The 20,282-nt window shown below is 49.1% G+C and overlaps 1 protein-coding gene across 3 annotated transcripts in view; it reads left to right on the forward strand.

Moving 5' to 3' along the window:
- prkcz (protein kinase C, zeta) overlaps window positions 1-20,282 on the forward strand; it is a 52,849-nt gene that overhangs the window by 29,148 nt on the left and 3,419 nt on the right. For all 3 annotated transcript variants that reach the window (XM_029156080.3, XM_029156082.3, XM_029156081.3), the window contains 12 exons: window positions 1,857-1,988; window positions 2,749-2,839; window positions 3,706-3,761; window positions 3,846-4,040; window positions 5,634-5,731; window positions 5,937-6,023; window positions 7,315-7,450; window positions 7,679-7,766; window positions 7,925-8,044; window positions 10,401-10,480; window positions 10,977-11,066; window positions 16,189-16,304. In XM_029156080.3, coding sequence (XP_029011913.1) covers window positions 1,857-1,988; window positions 2,749-2,839; window positions 3,706-3,761; window positions 3,846-4,040; window positions 5,634-5,731; window positions 5,937-6,023; window positions 7,315-7,450; window positions 7,679-7,766; window positions 7,925-8,044; window positions 10,401-10,480; window positions 10,977-11,066; window positions 16,189-16,304 — 1,289 coding nt within the window. The remainder of the gene's footprint in view (window positions 1-1,856; window positions 1,989-2,748; window positions 2,840-3,705; window positions 3,762-3,845; window positions 4,041-5,633; window positions 5,732-5,936; window positions 6,024-7,314; window positions 7,451-7,678; window positions 7,767-7,924; window positions 8,045-10,400; window positions 10,481-10,976; window positions 11,067-16,188; window positions 16,305-20,282) is intronic.

The raw sequence follows: 20,282 nt of genomic DNA on the forward strand, positions 1-20,282 counted from the left end.
GGGTGGACTGGGTCAGTCACTAATCACCGGAATAATACAGTACAGTACAGATCATCAAACACAACTCCCTGATGAACATTAAGGCATGATCTTTTTCTGCTTGGCATTTGTGCATGTTTAAACAAAAATGAGTAGATTCATAGTGTTTGATCAGATGCTGTTTCATCGTAGTCGCTGTGACCGTGGAAACCAGTTGTTTCCCCGACTCTTGTTGCTATGCCACCTTCAGGCTTCTGGTTGGTTCACTGTGTTGTTCTCAGCATATAAATAAGGCACAGAGAAGTAGGTCAGTACATCCTCCCTTGTTTCTCCCTCTCCCTCCTCTCTACCCCCCCCCCCCCCCCCCCCTTAATGTGGCTGCTTTGTGGATCCCTCCCATTAGACATAATGGGACCTCTGAGCATCTGTCCTCCATGTGATGAGGCACGATTGATGTTCCTCCATAAGTATTTGCCTTTAAACATTACGTTTTCTGCCTCTTTGAGGATGTTTTGCCTCAGACATCCTAATGTTTCAGAAGCCGTCATTATGCGTCACTGTGGATAATCTCCTCTTGACTGACGTGTCCTCTGTTGCTGCTTTCTACAGTGTACGCAGTATAGTCTTGTCCTTCTCTGACACAACTCTGTGATGCTGAGCCGTTGAGCAGCATATGTTACCTTTCCATCCCCACCAGGAGGCCACAGCAGAAAGCATGAACACCGGCTTCAGCCTCCTAAAGAAGCCACTAGTTTATTGATAGGGCGGCTGTTATTAGACAGACTCATTAGTTTTAGGTTTGAGTGACGCATCTTATTTCATTGTAGTGTAAGTACACACATGTTTGTAATAGCCACCACATCTGCTTATGATAAAAAAAAGTTCAAATAAGTTCAAATAAATGAAATAAATGATGATATTGTTGACAACTCGAACTTGTAAATGTCAGTTAAAGCCAAAGCTGCCGGACTGGATTGAGTCAGACTCTGCAGGTGTTCCTAATAACATTGCCAGTGAGTGTAACGCGTAATTAGCGTTATAGTTAGCGTTTGATGCTAATCAGTGTATATTTGAATGGTCAGAAGTATCTCAGAATCGTAGAGCTCTCACATTAGTGAGTGCAGCCCATCAGCATCATTTATTCTTTTTACTTATTTGAAGCTTTTTGTTCTGCTCAGATCATCCTAAAAAGAAGCTTCCACTGTTGGCAGTCTGGAAGCAAGATGTTTTCTGTACCAAGGACTTAAAGGTGCAACTAATAATAGTCCTGACACAGTGACGGGACTCTGCAACGAGTTTTACCTGACTTCACAAATTAGCAGAAGGCGCCTGTGAACGAGGCGACTGTGTGCCGTCCATTTCTGAATGTACTTCTTAACCTCGTCGTGGAGTCAGATTAGAAATGCTGAAAGACTCCTTTGAAGTCACGCTGAGGCGTTTCCATGGCGACGCCGCGCCGACTGAGGCTCTCTGTTCTCCGCCGTCAGCATCCAGCGCCTGTGAACAGGCCTCGTGGACACACCAAAGCACACGCGCTGCATCTTAAGCATCAGCGACAGGCTTTGGTTCCAATATAGCAACATAACAGCTGAGCTCCAAACACAAACACCCTGGAGACCAGTAGAGTAGTCCAGATGACGACTTATTTGTGATTAGAAAGGACATTAAAGGGTTAAAGCACATCCAACCTTTCAATCTCCTGCAGAGTTAACAGGTCTGTGAATGTGAAAGTTTATTTAGTCAGAGTGTGGGTTTTAGGAAGCACAAAGCTGAAGCTGCATTTACTTTACATTCATCTTAATAGGAGAGAATGTGAAGTATTTCCCTGATTAATGTGTAACTGTGTGTAACGTGTAATGCCTGTGTGTGTCCTACAGAAAGCCTACTGTGGCCACTGTAGTGAAAGGATATGGGGCCTGGGCCGGCAGGGCTACAAGTGTATCAACTGCAAACTGTTGGTCCATAAGCGCTGTCACAGACTCATCCCTCAGACCTGCCAAAGGCTTATGGTGAGTACTTCATCATGTCCGACACCAACTCACATCTCAAGCACCAAACGGCTTTAGTTCCTGCCGTCGTTCACTCAGATTCTAGATCAGGTTCAGGGCTCGCTGAGTTTCTTGAACTTACAGTATTGATTGCTAATGCAAACTTGCAATTAACTGTTCAAGTTCAGGGGAGGTTCAACCCCCCACCCCCACCCCAACCCTGTTACAGCAGACAGATGCTCAGATGAGAGCTAAATATATATAAATCTGAAACCCCAATACTACTGAATCTAACAAATGGATATTCAAATATCCTGATATTTAGGTCAGAAATATTCAAAACTGTGATATGACAAGGTCAGTTACCAGATACGTAGCACAGATTAGATCTGTTTAACATCAGATGAGTAGATTACCTTAAGACGTGTGTCTGTGGACTCCTCCTGTCTTTCTCTCATTCTATGAAAATGATGTAAATATTCAACGTCTCACTGAAACCTGACAGGAAAATCAATGTAATCAGCTCAGTGCTTGATATGAGGTGAACTTTCCCCCACCAGCCGTGGGGACACCTCTGTCTCAGTCACTGCTTCATCACAAGTTGACTAGATCGGATCAAACCCTTCAGCTTCTCAGAGTGTTAAGAAGCATGTCTCGAAATACCTTAGACCTGGCAAATATGCTCCTCCGTACACTCCTGAAGGAGCGTAAAGCCGTGAGTGCATATGTGCAGGAAAGCCTTTGTGGATATTTAGGGGGGCTGTTGAATTTCTTTGAGCAGGATCCAGCCATGCCGTCACAGGAGCCCCCCGCAGACGCCAAGGACGAGGAGGTGGACCTCCCACCAGACGACACGGAGGACACAGATGGAAGTAAGCTGAGAGGAGAATGATGGGTGTTTGTAATGTACCGTCACAAGCTTGGTGAAGAACAGATGACACAAAGTCCGGACCCTGACTCTTTGTGAGTGTCGCCTTCGAGCGAACTCTGTCAAAGTAAAGCGGATGAAGGCGTTTCTCGTGTTCTTATTGCTGCACGGATTCAGACTCGCCCGTGGGCTTCAAAGTTTAATAATGTGTTTACCAAGAGTACACGTCAGTCTCCAACTAAAGCCCAGCGTCCAGGCTTGTGCTGTTTTTCTGCTTATCAGTGACGGGTCCTCGCTTTGCTGGAATCATGTGACCACTTCATATGTACTTATTCACACAAAAATAATCCAACTGAAGTGTTAAACTGGGCAGGAGGTCCATCGCTACTGCATCGCACCTCTGTAGCTGGATTCTAACGAGCTTCTGCACGAGGCTTTAATCAAACCTGTCCATAGCGTGACCAGCACTCAGCAACATAAAGCCCACATCAGAGTCACGCAGGTGTGTACAGACGTCTGTACATAGCACCATACACAGGTGCCCTGAGAGAAATCAGCATCTCCTGATTTCATTATCCAGACTAATGAATCATGGAGCCGCTTCTTCAGTCAGATGACGTGTTTAGGCCTGTGGTAGCTTGACCTATGAACCCTCAGAGTCTCTCTCTGACCTCTTATCTAAACACATCACTGCTCTCTGGTGAGATCTCATGTTGAGTGTTGAGCTCTGGGACCCCCAGCGGATTGACCTAGTTTAGTGTTTTCTTTAGACAGGCAGACTGTTATCGTTGTACTGCACCTCCCTCTACTGGCCAAAGCTAAAGGTGCACATGGAGTTGAGAGTTTAATGAGTGTCTCTGTTTTTCACAGTATCATTTTTACCACACAACTGTACAGTGGACAAGACAGAGGATGCAGATACCGAGGTGAGAACTGTGTTCAACTCAAAGCTGATGTGTCTGAATGTGATGGTGACTCAGGCCGTTGTTCTGACCCTGTGTCTGCTGAAGGACATCAAGGCCGTAGTGGACGGCATCGATGGCATCAAGCTGTCCCAGGGCCTGGCCCTCGGGCTGGGCGACTTCGAGCTGATCCGAGTGATCGGGCGTGGCAGCTACGCCAAGGTCCTGCTGGTCCGGCTGAAGAAGAACGAGCAGGCGTACGCCATGAAGGTGGTGAAGAAGGAGCTGGTGCACGACGATGAGGTGATGACGCTGGATGCGCTGGAGATGTGTGGAGGCTTAGGAGCACCGGGCTCACGCGCTTAAGGGGAAATCAATGTGAAAGCGAGGGAGGAAAGCAGAGGTTGAACATGGTGAGGGAGGGATGGAGAGATGAAAAGGGACAGCGAGCAGGAGGAAGCCAGAACTGAATCAGACTAGCAGGAGGCGCTGAATGGGGCTGAGGTTAGGAGGAAGCGGGAATAAATAAGCAGCTGAGTCACAGAGGAAGGTGATGAGACGACCAGTTGGTAAAATCGTTATGAAAAGAAAACCCCTGTGTTTTTCTCTAAGCAGGAAGTTTAGACGTAAAGATGTTATTCACATCTACTATTTACATCTAACGTGATCGCAGCTGGTCTGACACCTTCATATTCAGGCTCTTCACCTTCATTGTTTCCAGTGGTTTTCAAGACTCAAGATTCAAAAACTTGATTAATCCCAGAGGGAAATTATTTTGCACACTTTGATCGCTGTCACAGACGGAGGCAAACAAGAAGGAAGGGAGATTAAACATAAGAATGCTAACACATCTACACACACTCACATCAAGTCTAATTACTATTATCTAATTACACCTAATTACTAGCTTAAATAAGAATCTGTCTGTGTGTGTGCATTCATCTGTAGTAAAACCTGCCGTGATTATCCTGGAGACGTTCACATTTACTAAACTGTAATATGTCAGTGTGTTTCAAAGAAAACGACTAATCTCTTCCGACAGACAAAACCAAACTATATGTGTGAAAAGATGACAGAGTGGAGTAAGCTTGTTATCATCTGGTCGAGTTAGTTAATAAAAGTTTTTCCAGTAGAAGTAGAAGCTTTAACTGAGACATTATAACCTGGTAGAAGTAGAACTAAGAGACTGAATGGCCAAGTGTGTATAGTGTGATGTGAAAGACTGTTGAAGAGCTGAAGCTGGTCCTGCCTTCACTCTAAAACACCACTAGGTGGCACTATTGTTTAAAAAATACCTCCAGCCTGATGGGCTCATGAAGCCAGGAGATGTCTGTCCACAGCTCCATCCAGCATCTGCACAGCTCATCCTGGGCCAACGAATCGCAGCCTATGGCCTCACTTTCCTCTGAAATTCAAATTAGACCTGTGTCCAAACCCAAACTCCCAATTCGTGATGCGTTTATTCTCCCAGAACATTTATTTATCCACGTTCACTCATGTTGGTGTAATAATTCATCTCAAATCAAAATGCGTTTCCTCCAATGGCCTAACAAACTGCTGCAGCAGCTAAAAAAGACCTGTGGACTGGAGTGTTGATGGAGCATTCTGCATCATTCTTAGTTCTTCATGTAGTAACGAGGAAGAAGGCCAAAATTCAGCCTCACTTCGCTGCAGCTGCAGTTGCAAAACATCTGACTCAACTTAATGAACAGTCTCCATAACTGAGGCCTGGTTCAGGTGATGCTTTTGTATATGTGTCATAAGGGCTTTGGTTACTTCCTGCAGCAACCATGTTTATCAACTGCGTGTGTTTATTGATCAGACACATCGATTGATTAATGCATCTGTTCTTGATGCCGTCTCTGTCTCCGTCTGTCTCCCCGCTCGCCTCTCCAGGATATCGACTGGGTGCAGACAGAGAAGCATGTGTTTGAGCAGGCGTCCACCAATCCATTCCTAGTCGGCCTCCACTCCTGCTTCCAGACAGAGAGTCGGTAAGTTTCAAAGGGAGCAAAGCGAGCGCTCGTACTCCGCTCAGAGCCGGTGCATTTCAGGTAGAGCTCGCTTGGAATATTAGGATGGAGGTGGGTTTCTTCAATGCACTTCCATCAGCCAACTACATAAAGTACTTGGGGAGTGTGCCTTAAAATGGGCTTTTGATGTGTTGTTCCCTTTTCCCCATCATGCTCTTGTTTCCAGACTCTTTCTGGTGATCGAGTACGTAAACGGCGGGGACCTGATGTTTCATATGCAACGACAGCGGAAGCTCCCTGAAGAACACGCAAGGTAAATGTGCAGCTGTGATCCTCCAGAGCTCCCGTGGATGCAACACGCACCTGAGTCACATCTGAGGCTTCACATACTGTACATGAGCATTCATAAACATGTTCTCTGGATGGCATTTCTGCTGCATACTAACTGTAATAACCGGGTATCAGCTCTCAGGAATCCATCAATGGAATCAGTGGGGTGAATTTCTGATTGGATTTAGGTTAAGATGACATTGCACAGAAAAAAAAGGCTAGAGAGAAGAAGCATCCATGCAACTGGCAGCTCTATCTGAGTGAACTGGCTGAACCGTTTCCAGATGGGACCTGCAGTTATTGTGTGTGTGTGTGTGTGTGTGTGTGTGTGTGTGTGTGTGTGTGTGTGTGTGTGTGTGTGTGTGTGTGTGTGTGTGTGTGTGTGTGTTTTGAAGTTTTGAAGCTTTTATACACACGTTATTTGCACCCAGTCTGAAACGCTCTTCACCGGCGCACTTCCTTCAAGTACATTTTCAAACCTTGCGCCTAGTGGGGATGCTTCAGCAGCTCTTCACGGACGCGGCGACGCATCCAAAGCCCAACTTGCCACTTTCTTCTTCACCTCTGAGTAATATAATGAGCACCCATATTTCATTGTGCCCGCTCGCTTGCGGGGCACTTCAGCGGCGGCGCCGATAGATGCCTGGATCAAAGGCTGGGTAATTTAGAGAGGCACCGCGAGGCCCCGTATCGGCCCCTGCGATCTGCATTCTGAACACGGCGGCTGTACATATGCAAAGCAGCATGTTAATCACTGGTGATGAACGTACATATTCATGAGGAGCGCTCTTAGAAAGAGCCCTGCCGCATTCCCCCGCGCTGTGGGGGAGGCGGGCCAGTGGGCGAAGGATGGTGCCGCTGATAGGACGCAGCTCCCATCAGTCTGGTGCCAGCGACGCACAATGGAGGCTGTCACGGTGGGGAGGCAAAAAAAAAAAAAAAAACGTGGGAGAGCAGTGTGGGATTCGTGATTCCTCTGTCAGACATCTCGGTTTGACAGTCCTGGGTTTGCAGAGACAGAAAGCGGGCTACCTACACACGGGGAGCCATGCTACTGACTCACCAAAGCAGCCGCGCGTATCAAGTCATTATGAGAATCAGGCTTGAAGGGCTGCGAAGAATGAGCAGCCTACACGTGATTCCTGCATGTCAAGATCCAGCCCACGATAAATTACCTTCATGAATCGCTGAAGCCCGTAGTCAGTGCAGATGTTGAAATGTGTCTCGCGCACCGGTAGAAACTCTCGGCCTCGTCCCCCTCTCCCCCCTCTCAGGTTTTACGCCGCTGAAATCTGTATCGCTCTGAACTTCCTGCACGAAAAGGGCATCATCTACCGTGACCTGAAGCTGGACAACGTCCTCCTGGACCACGAGGGGCACATCAAGCTCACAGACTACGGCATGTGCAAGGTAAGGCAGCCATTGATTTTGTCCAGCGCCGCGTGGATGGCTGGCGTGGGGCTATCAATAATGCAGTGGATCAGTATCGAGTGCAGGTGCTGAAGGGGGGCTGTGTTCTTGCCTGTGCCTCTGTTCACGCTCCCGCAGATCAGATCTTCCACAGCAGCTCTTTTATCTGTGCAACTGTTGGGTTACTTATGCACTTCTTCCTTTCCTTGTTCCTTCTCTTCCACTCAGGAGGGGATCAGACCGGGTGATACCACCAGTACTTTCTGTGGAACACCCAACTACATTGCACCTGAGATCCTCCGAGGAGAGGACTACGGTGGGTGCGGGAGGCTCCACCGGCGCGTTCATTTTTAATGATCACGCCTCACGCCAGCGTTTGAAACCCGTACACGCGGGACGTGTTTCCACCACTGGCCGAACCGGCCTCCGCTTGTGGTTTGTGTGCTAATGAGTGATGCCGGCGTGTCTTCCCAGGCTTCAGCGTGGACTGGTGGGCTCTGGGCGTGCTGATGTTCGAGATGATGGCTGGGAGGTCCCCGTTTGACATCATCACTGACAATCCTGACATGAACACAGAGGAGTATCTCTTTCAAGGTGAGACGTGGGGATTCATACCTGCAAGACGAGCGCACATCATGTTCAGAGAAAAGGCCTCCTATTCTGAAGGCCCTAGTGAACATTTGCACTGAAACCATACATACTTTTCACATCCCTTTTAAAATTCATATTGTGGTTGGTTTGTGACCAGTGTCCATATAGAAATGGGTCATTCCTTAGGGGCCGTGCTTGAATTTATCAGTGACCTCTACAGGAAGGTACTGTATACACTATATGTTTCCCATGGTAAATTCAAAAAGGTATTAGTTTACAGAATACAGACTCATTTGTCAAGAAAATGTTGCCTGCCCCAAATTAAACCTCATTATCCAGTATGCAACATTAATGTCCGTTGTGATTCGGATCGGTTCGGATTCGGTTGGATCAAAATTCACATCTTCTCGTGCTGCTTCTGCTACCAGGTCAAAATAGACTGCACTAATGCTGTAATCAATAAAATGATTATTAAAACTGCTTCAGGAGAGGCTGGAGTTCCCAGTTAGTATCAGAATGAATATTTAGCAAGAGGGATTTTTCACATCAGAAACTTGTTTTGGTTGAAATAAGTCTGTTTTTTTAGGTTCCTTCCTTCGTGTCCTACGTCTGCCCCAGATTCGTCAGGAGCGTAGCTGCTCTCTGAGGTGTAGCTTTGGAGAGCGAGTGGGAATAGAGGGTGAATAATAAGAACCCACGGCAGAAGGTTCGGCGGCAGTTAAACAAAAACATGGCGATTTCACCCTCTGTGATGCGTCACTGATGCTCCGAGAGCAGGGGAGAAACAGGATTTGGCGTAACCCAATGACGATCAGCTCTGGGCTGAGGATTTAGGCCCCCGTAAATCCTGGTGCGCTTCATTCAAACGGAGCAATCTCCGAATCAGGGCACATTTTTTCTCCTCTCAGATGTTAATTGACTCCACTTTGATGTCGCCTCTTAATGCGGGCCGCTTGTTTCTGTTTGTGGTGTTTCCACCTACTCCGTGTCAGATGCTCGTTAGGTTGACGTGCGGTAACAAAGCGGCGGACGGCTGCACAACACTCATACAGTTCCCTGTGTGTCGGTTCCTTTACGGCCCCGGGTCATTGACCCCCGCGGGGCGAGGGCTGAAACGGGCAGGGGTCTAAATCCTGCGGGCGCCTCCTTTAGCGATGTTCACTTCCGTGTTTGGACTGCGTTACTTGATCTTTTGCGGTGCATCGTTGGCGTCCTCGTAATTAAATCACGTGGAACGCATCACGCGACAGACATACACATAAACATGTTTACGCATCACAACAACACTGATGCAGACGAGCCACGTAAATATTTCCTCGTGTCACGCCACGCGTGCGGACGTGCGGCCGGTGAGGCGCCGCGTCCCGCCGCCTCGCGCCGCCCCACACCACCCGCATAACACGAATTCCTGCGCGGTGCCGGCGCGTTGTGACGCATGGCGGCTCGGCTGCGCCCGTCGGGAGCCTCGCGCGGCGCCGCGGCTAGCATCTGCCACCAGTGCCGTCCTTCTGGCGGCCGCACCGGTGGAGCAGCAGGTTCCTGGACGGGCTCCTGCCAACGGAAACCAGTCCTTTCGCTATAGGAGCCACCCAGCCATATGCCCCCCCATAAAGCCCCGGGACCGGCTCGTGGGCCCGTGCCAGGCCCACGAGCCGGTCCCGGGGCTTTAGACAGACAGACAGACAGAGCTTGGCCAACATTGGGTCTGGGGGGGGGGGCAACACCAAGGTGGTTTTTTATAACTAATAAGCAGGTTTCGATCGTTCCTGGAGTAATGATGGGACTGTAATTATCTAGTGTTTCGCACTGGATCCAATCACTGAAGAGGCTGCTTCAGTTTCTTGCCCCTTGACAGATTTGTCCCAGCCTCACACATCTCCTGCAGTGATTCTGGCCACAGCAGCCACATATATTATTTGAAAATGCCACATTTATGATTTTGTATTTATATAGGAGAACAAACACTGGTTACCTTGAGCTGTTATTTCAGAGGGGAGCGGCCACCGTGAAGCCGTACCACATCCTTGGACTGAAGTTTCGAAGGGGAAAACTATTTTCGGAGTGTTTTTGTTCTCGTTAGTATGACATTGTTGAGCTGAGAGAATCCCAAGGCTTAGACCATGAAAAGTGAGCGAAACAACAGAATACTGTCCTCTGCGTCTCCTCCCTCCCTTTGACTCCCACGCAGCAGACATGGTCACCCACAGGCAGGTTGGAGTGTGAATCATCCTCCTCCCTACTCATGATTGTCCCTCTCTCTCTCTCTCTCTCTCTCTCTCTCTCTCTCTCTCTCTCTCTCTCTCTCTCTCTCTCTCTCTCTCTCTCTCTTTTGCTGTCCACTTTCTCTCTTTGCCAACAGTTATTCTTGAGAAGCCCATTCGCATCCCAAGGTCTCTGTCAGTGAAAGCTGCCAGCGTGCTCAAGGGCTTCCTAAACAAGGTGAGAGCAGTCCACTCCCATCGCCCTCATCCCTCTCTCCCTCTCCCTCTCTCAGTCAGTCAAATCACCATGTGTGGGATCACGGCCAAGAACTGTGCTGCAGAAGGTCTCCTGATTTAGATTACGCGGAGTGTGTGTGTTTGATTAAACCTTTGTTAAAGTCATACTGTAGTAGGAGGTGAAAATGAAATACAGAACATGCTGTAAATGTACACACGCAGACAAGTTCTAACTGTTCCATAAACAGAGTTTTAAATTTAAAACATTTTAAAACAGAACCCTGGATGTGGGAGACGGTGGCGGTCACCAGGTGTGCCTTTGAGCAAGGCACTCTGCGCTAGCTCCTCGGGCGCTGCCACTGTGTCACAGTCAAAGGGCAGAGACTAATTTCCTCTGCGATGGCTTCCTTCAGGAACTGTATCTAACTAGCTGTCCTTAGTTTAGCCTAATAACCTCAAATGAACTTTTTAATGGCTGCTTTTTTTGGTTCCAACAGGATCCCAAGGAGCGACTGGGTTGCCAGGTCCAGACGGGGTTCACAGACATCAAGTCGCACACATTTTTCCGCAGTATAGACTGGGACCAGGTGAGAGCTCGCTGATTTTGTAAATCGGATGTTGACCCTCTTAAAGCACACGTGGTCTTTTAGTATTAAATACCAGCAATTACTGAATGTCCAACTAAAGTATGATCAGTCGGTTGCAGTCTATTTATTATGTGATAGAAATATTGACCTTGCCGCTGATCTGAGGTCTGACTCTACAGCCGGTCAGTTCATTCAGAAACACAGCATAAAGAGTCTGGAACCATGGAGAACAAGCAGCAGCTGCCGTTCTGCTTAGATTTGCCTGATTTGGCTCTGCTGTATGTATGTCAGCGCTCCCCCCTATTTACAGGCTGAACAGGAACACGACTGTACTGTCTGTTAAAAAATGAATGATCCTGTTACAGACGTGTGTGTGTGCGTGCGTGCACCTCTCCCCGTGGAGCAAGAAGCCAAATAACAGTGAATTTCCAATAACACACGTATTCACTTATTAATTAAACGTTGGCGCTGGACGCGTGTTGAGGCTGCGGGTGCGCGGTGCTGTAGGCGTGGACGCGCCCATAGAAGCCCCCCAGGAGCGTCACGCTGTCTAATAGAAAGAAGCAGATCATGGTAAAATAAGTAAAAACCAGAAGTGATGACGTCTACGACTGGATCGTGGATTTTTAAGGTTGCACTTGCGTCAATGCGTGGCCTGGATCCTCAGGCTACTGGTGCAGCTAGATTTGTAATGAATGACTCATCCCAGGAAAATAGGCCCAGTTCAGAATCCTCTCTTCTCAACTTGAACTCGGCTCACCAGGAGGCCGGTGCTGTGGTATGAGTCATGTTCAGACACTTCTCCTCCAGCCTCAGAAAGGAAACAGTTGCTTGTGAAAGCCTGTGAATGAGGGTCAGGAGCCCTTTCTGACGGGCGTCTCCATCATGTGCCGCCCTGTTGCCAGCCTTCGGCGATGTTTCTGTGAATGGAAGTTGTCCCCCGAGCACGTAGCAGTTTCTGTGGCGTCAACACTAGGTTCTGAACAGGTCCACTATGTAAGACAGAGGTTTCTGACTCAAATGACTCAGTTTCTTTAAGCCTCGAATTTAACAGGAACTTAGTTCATTATTTGATGACTCTCCTGAAAAATTACAGTGTTATCTTCTTTTACAGTGTAATCTATAAAATATCAGAAACAGGCTCCTTAATACATCAATTTGCATTATATTGTCCAAATGGAAGCCGCTCTTCTTTCCAGCGCGCAATCACTCGATAAAAGCACCATTCATGACAATAATTTCGTATGAAGCCACGTGCTTACCGTCGCCGCGTCCCTCGTGGGACAATTAGGTGGGCCGGCAGGTAGCGCCGCGGAATAAAAAGCAGTTGGTGGCGTGTTAATGAGCGCCGCCACCAAAGGCGAGCGGGGAGAGGAAATCAAAGCGGGGAGAATTCCCGAGCGCGACGACAAAGCTCCCGTGTAGCGCGGAGGGAAAACAAGTTGACAAAGCAGCGAGAGCCGGAGAAGCGCCGCTCTCTGCCCTCGAACCAGAAAGCCGTCTCCAGACCTGACAGGCCTGGCACGCCGCTACTGTTGTTACCGCGTATTAATATTCATGAGGCGCCTCCTGAGGGAGCGCTGAGTTTCCCCTGTCTGAAGAGATGACACGTTTGAATATCGCTTACCTGCCGTGCTCTTTCATCCTCTCCTGCCAGGGAGCCGTCAGCCTGATATACGGCTTCGTCAGAGGCTCGGACGCACGCCCTCCGTCTTTGTTTTTGTCATGTTCCTATGGAATGAGCGGCAGCACCTTGCAGACGAACACTTCCTTAAAGCAAACCTGGCTCTGGTAACGGCGCCGTGCAGTCTTGGCAGCGTCTCGACTCGCCGCAGGACGAAGCCCGCACGCTGGAGGCAGTTTCCACATGCTGAGACATTCATGACACGCCGCCTGGTTGGGTTAAGGTTGGGTTCAGGTTAGACCCGGTTCTGCTGGTCTAGATGCATAGTCTGTCCGGCCCTGTTGTACTGGTCACCTCCGACCCTCCTCCTCTGAGGCTGATGCTTGTTTGCTACTTGAACTCTACAACGCGCCGACTCGGCATCTGAGGTGTTTAGCGTATGTGGGAACCCACCATCCGAGTTATCGGACCGGAACCACGAGCTGCTGAGTACAGCAGGTTTCTGTGGCGTCTCCCCTTCGGTGGATCCGCTCAGTTTGAGGCACGTTTACCGCTGGTTCTGGCTGCTTCCACGCGTTGTTTCCACAGTCGGCTTCCTGCGCTCTGGGGCCGGTGCTTTCCAAAACCGAACGCACCTGCTGTGTGCTGCTGGTCTCCAGACATCTGGAGTTCATCTATGAAACTGGCTTATTAAAAACCGCTCCCTTTCATTCATTAAATTCCCGCAGCCTTCTGACGGCAGAATCCCTCACTTGTGTTATTTGCCAAAGCGGAGCGGTGTGATGAGGCCGGTCCAGCGCTAATCCTCCTCCTCCACCTCTCGTGCAGCATGACGGCGTTTTCTAAATGACCCATGGGCTTGTTTAATAAATGGACACCCACAGTGGAGTGAAGGCACTCAGCTTCTCTGATGTTAATCTCCTTGTTCTTATGGAGAGGTGCTTCGACGCCGCTGTGGAGGATGACTGAGAGGTGTGTGTGTGTGTGTGTGTGTGTGTGTGTGTGTGTGTGTGTGTGTGTGTGTGTGTGACTAAGTGATGGAGTTCACGGCAAGTGTGTGTGCGTGAGAGACGCATCACATTGGTTCATTTTCGTCCGTGTCCCATCGCTGCTTCCATTCAAGGGGGTGGAGCGGCCCGTCGCGTCCTGCGGATGCCACCGGGAGGCAGGCAGGTGCTGTGATCTGCAGCCCACCTATCGGCTGCCTGACCCTGGAGCTGGTCCCCGTCTTCCACGTGCCCCTCTGGCCTCAGGGACGCATGTGTGTGTGTGTGTGTGTGTGTGTGTGTGTGTGTGTGTGTGTGTGTGTGTGTGTGTGTGTGTGTGTGTGTGTGTGTGTGTGTGAAGGTGACCGGCTTGTTCCTGGCCTTCAGCGCTCCTCATTACCACCACACAGCGCTCCAGCCTGCCCAACAACACATCAGAGAGACTGGGGGAGGAGGAAGAGGGGGAGGAGTGAAGAAGAGATAAAAGAATTGAGAATGAGTAAGACTGAGGTGAATGAGAGGAGAGGAGAACGGAGACAGGATGTGAGGGGGTGAGGCTGACGAAGTGTAGGTGGAAAGATGAACAAGAATTTGGCCAAACAGGGAGATTTAGGGGAAGATGGGATAAACTGATGGAAGGAAGGAGAGAAATGGCTAATGTAGCCGGTCGGTGTCTTTAAAAAAAGCCCATACCAGTGATTTCTGATAGGCTACCTCTGCAGTTGAGGTTTGGCTGAGCAGCTGGTTCAGGCACTGGCACCAGAGCAGGCGTCAGCCCGAACCCCCCCCCCAGCAGCGACGCAGCTCTCTGATTGGCCCTGAGTGGCCGAGCGCAGGCCCAGACTTTCATCTGTGGAGAGCTGAAGATGGCAATTCACACACACTTTCCATCTAATCTGCCAGAGCTTGAAGACCCAGGAAGACCGAGGTAAATGGGCCCGATCGGCTTGTAAGAGGTTCGCAGGGAGAAGCCTGGAAGCTGTGATTAAAGCTGCATTTTCCTACATTAGGCATCTGAACGTCGTTATTGACAATTGCTTGTAGATCAATTCTATACATTTCGATACGAATGAATCCGCTAAGCCCACTTCCAGCGAGGTCTTTGAGACCCGGCGCGTACTTAGATGGAGGAAACTAAAGCCGAACACGGAAAGCACCGTGTTTACTGTGTTCACAGAAAATGTCCTCAGTGCACATTTTAACAAGATGAGGGACTGATGTGAAACCATGGAAACACACCAGACAAAACCTCTCCTGCTGAATCACATGGGCACAATTACTCTGCTGGCTGAACCTTCGCCATTCTGTTGTTTTTCTCTCCCTTTTTCAGTCCTGCCGTCATTGCCACTAGTGCTGGAACAAGATGCCCGTTTCTGCTGGGGCACGTCCCAGCGTATGGAAAAAGAGACGGGCTCTGTGTTGATGTTATTGGGGATCAGCTGGGCCGCGCCAGTGTCAAAGTGCTGTTTGGTGCAAATGAATCGACGGCTGGTGACGTCGTTGGTCAAAACAAATGACTAAGTAGCAAGTCAGGCTTTAAACTGTTTGTCCACATCTAAGTGAAGCTAAGATAAGCAGGCTCTTAAAGCGTTTATCTAATGCGTAGATGAAGCCAGTGAAACTATTGCGCTGGAACAGACACAGAACGGCAGCATGACTGTATGTGATCCAATGTGATGCTCACAGAATCCAGGATTCTCGCGATCAGACTGCAGGTCGATATCTCCAAAGCTAATGATGGTCCGGTTTATGAGCGGCTGAGTGGCGACAGTGGCCTCAGACAGTGGCCGTCTCCAGGGTGTCGGCAGCGGTGGGTGGGGGGGGGGGGGGGGGGGGGGGGGGGGGGGGGGGGGGGGGGGGGGGGGCAGTTACAGTAATACATTCAGATTGTTTTCTGAGATTCCAAACATTCAAAAGCTTCAGTAAAAACAAAATCTTAATGAAGTAATGTTTGATTATTTACACAATAAGTACGTTTACTAATGGGTTTTTTATGCTACATAGTGGAGTATTTCTATAGTACATTGTGTTGTACAGTACTTTGTGGTATACAAGCAGCCAGAAGCACCAGCTGAAAAATTACTGAACATTTTACCAAAGTGAAAATGATTGTTAGTTACAGTATATGAGTGAAGAACATTTCCTATGACAGAAATGAATAATGTTGGCGATCTGAGTTGCATGATTATCAACCTTTGAGTAAATCATCGATAAATAATGGTGCGACTCGAACAATGAGAGAAAAAAGCTGGATTCTGCAGAACTCGGACTTTTGATGTGAGCTCAAAGGTCCCGATCCGTTTGACACCTAGCGGAGGCGCAGCAGCGCCACTAGGCCCTTTAGGTAATTAGCTGCGTTGGCCTCTGCGGCTCCGCTCAGACAACGACGCGGCCGCTGTTCAAAGCGCTCCATGTGCTCGCGAAGCTCTTCCCTGCATCGCTCCCGCTCTCAATTACTGAGTGAAAACAGTCGTTGTACGTAATGCATTTTTATGTGTTTGTTTTCCTTCAGCTGGAGAAGAAAGAGGTCACGCCGCCCTTCAAACCTCAGATCTCTGACGACTACGGCCTCGAAAACTTTGACACACAGTTTACTAATGAACCGGTGCAGCTAACGCCAGATGATGAGTAAGTACTGTGTGTCCAGCTCAGCCTCGGGTGACTCAGTCACAGAGCTCCTCGCTTGACAACAACACTCATGGAGAGAAACATGCAGTTTATCCACAGCAGGAACTTGGTGTTTAAACAAGAAGAAACTATTAAATCCAGCAGGTCTTAAATGCGCAGGGAAATAAATTAAAGTGGAAGATGTGAGAAACTATTTGGACATTTTGTCCTATTTGAATTAAAAGTAATTTAAATCCTTTAAATATCATTGAAGGGAAACTCAGTAATACTAAAACTGAATGGGTTGTTTTCTTTACATGAAAAATCTAAAACTACTTTTTATATTCATGGGAGCAGCAGCTGAGAGCTGATGTTCATGTTTGCCTCCATCTATTGTACCTGGGAGACCACGACCTGTTTGATTCTAATGTGACGTCTGAACCTAGAGTTTGAGGACCAAAGGTTGGAAATGCTGGATTTGTAGATGTTGTGTTTGAGGTTTAAATCACCACGTGTCGTGCAGGTAAAACAGGTGAAACTCTGCTCAGTTAGACCGCACTGATCATGTGACAGTGAGACGGAGGCCCACACACACAATAGGTGCAGTCCCACCTCAACACGCAGTAAAGGACCCGCCCCCGACTCTCCCCTTCGAGTTTCCTACACTCACGTCTCTATGCGCCGGGGAAGGTTTTGCTTTGTGCAAACGCGGAGCCTTCAGGATCCGACAGGACGCCCTTGTTGGAGACTAAAGTTGGAGAGAGAACGGCTGAGGAGATCTGGCACCACAACAGACGCGGCGCGGGCTCCGCTGCTGCAGACTGTCTGCAGCCGCCGCATGAAAACACAAGCGCAGCCTGTTTTTCCCTGCGCCGTCACAAAATGGATTCCATAAGGCTTTGACAGACCCTGCCAATAGATATTAGCCGGCTTATGTTAGACAACATTTTCATTTAAATCCATGCTGGATTGATTTTTCAGGCTCCAGCGTTTCTATTTTTCCTGCAGAGCTTTTATTAGGCTGATGTTGCTGTTTCTCAACAGCGCTGCTCAGGAGAAGACGCTTAACTGTAAATTCAATACGGCATCCACTTAAGAGTCCGGGTCTTTATTAGCATTAGCATTTAGGATTAGTAAGGATTGTAATCTGCAATCGAATCGGTGTTAATGGTCTTCCTCGTCAATGTCCTATAAATTAAACAGAATTTATTGTCCTAAGTCCGAATTGATTCCTCCTGACTTCGCTTTTCTACAAAATCACAGAAGAACGGATGTTTATTGTCACGTGTAGACGAAACGAGCGGCAGGAAAAAGAACATTGAGAAAAATTCCGCTTAGTTTTAACACCAAGCAAAGTAGCCACAATTATCTTGAGAGAAGACAGCAGTTCAGGACCCAGCAAAGCTTTCACAACTCATTTTCATTGTATTTGTCCTTGAAAGAAGGAGAAAACACTGAATTGCTTAATACAGGTGACGGCTCTCATTCAGTCCTGCAAGGTTAATAAAATCCAAGCAATCGCTCTGTTCTTTACAACTAGACTTCGAGTTTCAGGAGAGTTTGAGTATTGCAGCCGGAGCTCAGCGTCCTCTGATGCCCTCCTTGCACTCGGAGGTGTGAGGGATTGTGCGCGCTCCAAATCAAGTGGTCATCTGGCTGCATGCACAAAAGTGTGACGGGCAGCGGGGGTCCACGCGGCCTCACGCTGGCTCCGCACACCGCTCGGCTGCTGTTACGGCCACACTGCCCTTGATGAGCAGCGCGGATGGAGGGTTAAGTGCTCTGAGACAAGCTGCTGAGCGCTTACTTTGAAGCCCAACGAAGCTTTGAGATCCAAAATAACACACAACGCGATACAAACAGATCAAATCTCTGGATTTAAAATCAGGCAGAATAAGATGCGTGATTGGAGCCGACTCCTTGCAGGTGTTGACTGGGTGCGGCGGTGACGGACAGGAATGTGGCTTCTCCGCTTGCAGGATTTGAACGTGTACATCTACACTCTTGGCGTGGAGTGGCAGGAGCTCCCCTTGTTAATTGGAGCCTTATTAAATGCCCATCATGCTCTGCACTCGTGACAGGAACCATTGGGTAGCGTCTGCGGCTCTGGCTCCCAGTTTTGAAGGTTGCGCTCGTTCGCTCGCTCGGCGCCGATTGTTCAATCCGTCCTGGGAAGTGGGTGAGCCTCGCAGCTCATTAAGGGGCTGCAGCGAGACAGCTTTGAAGCTCGTCCCAGCTCATTTGTGACAGGGCTTTGACGATGGGAGTCCCTGACAGAGTTTTGGGGAGGCAATCGTGGAGAGGGGTGGGTGGGAGGAGGGAGGCGAGTGGGAGAGCGGGGCGGAGAGCTCCCTGCCAGTTCAGCGGTGGAGATATCAACCTGGCATCAAAAAGCGCGGCACATCAAACGCAGCCTCCTCCCCGTCGTCTCGCACTTTATCTCCCCATCCCTTTCTCTCCCGCTGTTACCAAGGAGAGGGGCTGACGTCGCCCACTCCCGCGAAGACGGGGTGATTCACACACCTCTCCAGTCTCCCCTCGCTCCCACTCGTGACGGGCTTGGCACCAGAAGAAAGGGAAGCGAGAGCCGCAGGGAGGGGGGGGGCCACGCTAGATTTACATTGCAGCGGTAAAAGCCAGTGTTGCTGGGGGTCCGTGGTGACGGGAAGGGAAGCGGAGGCTTTTATTTGCGTTATGCCAGCCTCAGGCCGGACACCTAAGCAGGGACTGGCCCTAGAACGAGCCCCTGAGGCTGTGGAATGACCCTCCTTGTCTGGGAAACTGTTGAGTGTTGTAAACATTTTAAGAACAACAAATTAGTCCAGCTTTCATCAGTGGCATTTGAGTTTAGTCTTGCATTTCGGGGGTTTCCATGGTTACCATCTTTCGTGTTTGAAGTTAGCGTGTCGCGCTCATCTGCAGAGATCAGTGCTGATGCCACGCCAATTGGGTCGTGTGCTAGTCGGGATAGATTTTCGCTGATTGTGCTGGTAAGAGTCGATGTAGAAACTGAGGATGTAGATTTCATACTCATCATCGCAGGGTTTCAAAAATGGGAGACAGATGTGAAATAAAGACCTGACAGATGCAAATGAAATGAAATGAAGACCCGACAGGGAGCAGGTCTGTTCCTTTTCACATTGTGAAATACTGGACTGTGACTCCCTAAAAGTACCCTGCTCTAAAAAGAAACTGCTCTCCTCGCTCGTCCACTCGGCTCCCTCCTCCTCGGTCCCTCATCGCTCCCTCCTCGTCATTCTGCATCTGGTAATGCCGGTTGGACACAGTTTGTTTTGGTCAACTCCCAAACCTTCTCCCTCCTCCTTTGTGTGGCCCTCGCTGTGGTCTTTCTTCCTCTGTCTCCCCGTTTTCTCCCAAGCTCCAAAATAGAAAAAACATCGTTTTCTAAGTGTAATTGTTGTATTGGTGGTTGACCTCCTCCTACGGAGCGAGAGAGGGAGCCTCACATGGGATCAGATGGAGGAAAAGTATTTGCTTCCTAAGTATTCCACCTGGCGAACTGAAAGGAAGACAGTGTGGCGTGTTATTCATCTCCATTCATACCCTGGCGCTCCGTGTGGGTGGGATCTGCAACCTGTGCGACACCGACGGCGCCCCCCACCCACCTGGTGCGGGAGGGGGAAGTCCAGTGAACGCACCTATTGTTTTAACTTCAAAGCCCTCTACTGTCTGTAGGCAAAGAGCTGCTAAGCTTCTCCCAGTGAGAGGCCCGGCTTTTGGACTCGAGTTCCGTGTCTTGCCATCGCCACACGCAGATGAGTAAACAGCCTGTTGCTGCAGGAGGAGAAGCCAGCAGTGTTGCTAGGGGAGGATATTTATTTTTACTCAGCGACTCAGAGCCCACTAGTTATGGGGTTCCGCTCCATTTACCTGTGATTATGCCTTTGGTAATGGTAAGAGGCATACAAAGGAGAACGAAGCAGTTTGAAGTTCCTCCACTGATTTCTCCATCTGCCCTGAAGCCGCGCACTGAGGATA

Source organism: Betta splendens, chromosome 7 (assembly GCF_900634795.4).
Source record: "Betta splendens chromosome 7, fBetSpl5.4, whole genome shotgun sequence".
In the NCBI taxonomy this organism is placed as follows: domain Eukaryota; kingdom Metazoa; phylum Chordata; class Actinopteri; order Anabantiformes; family Osphronemidae; genus Betta; species Betta splendens.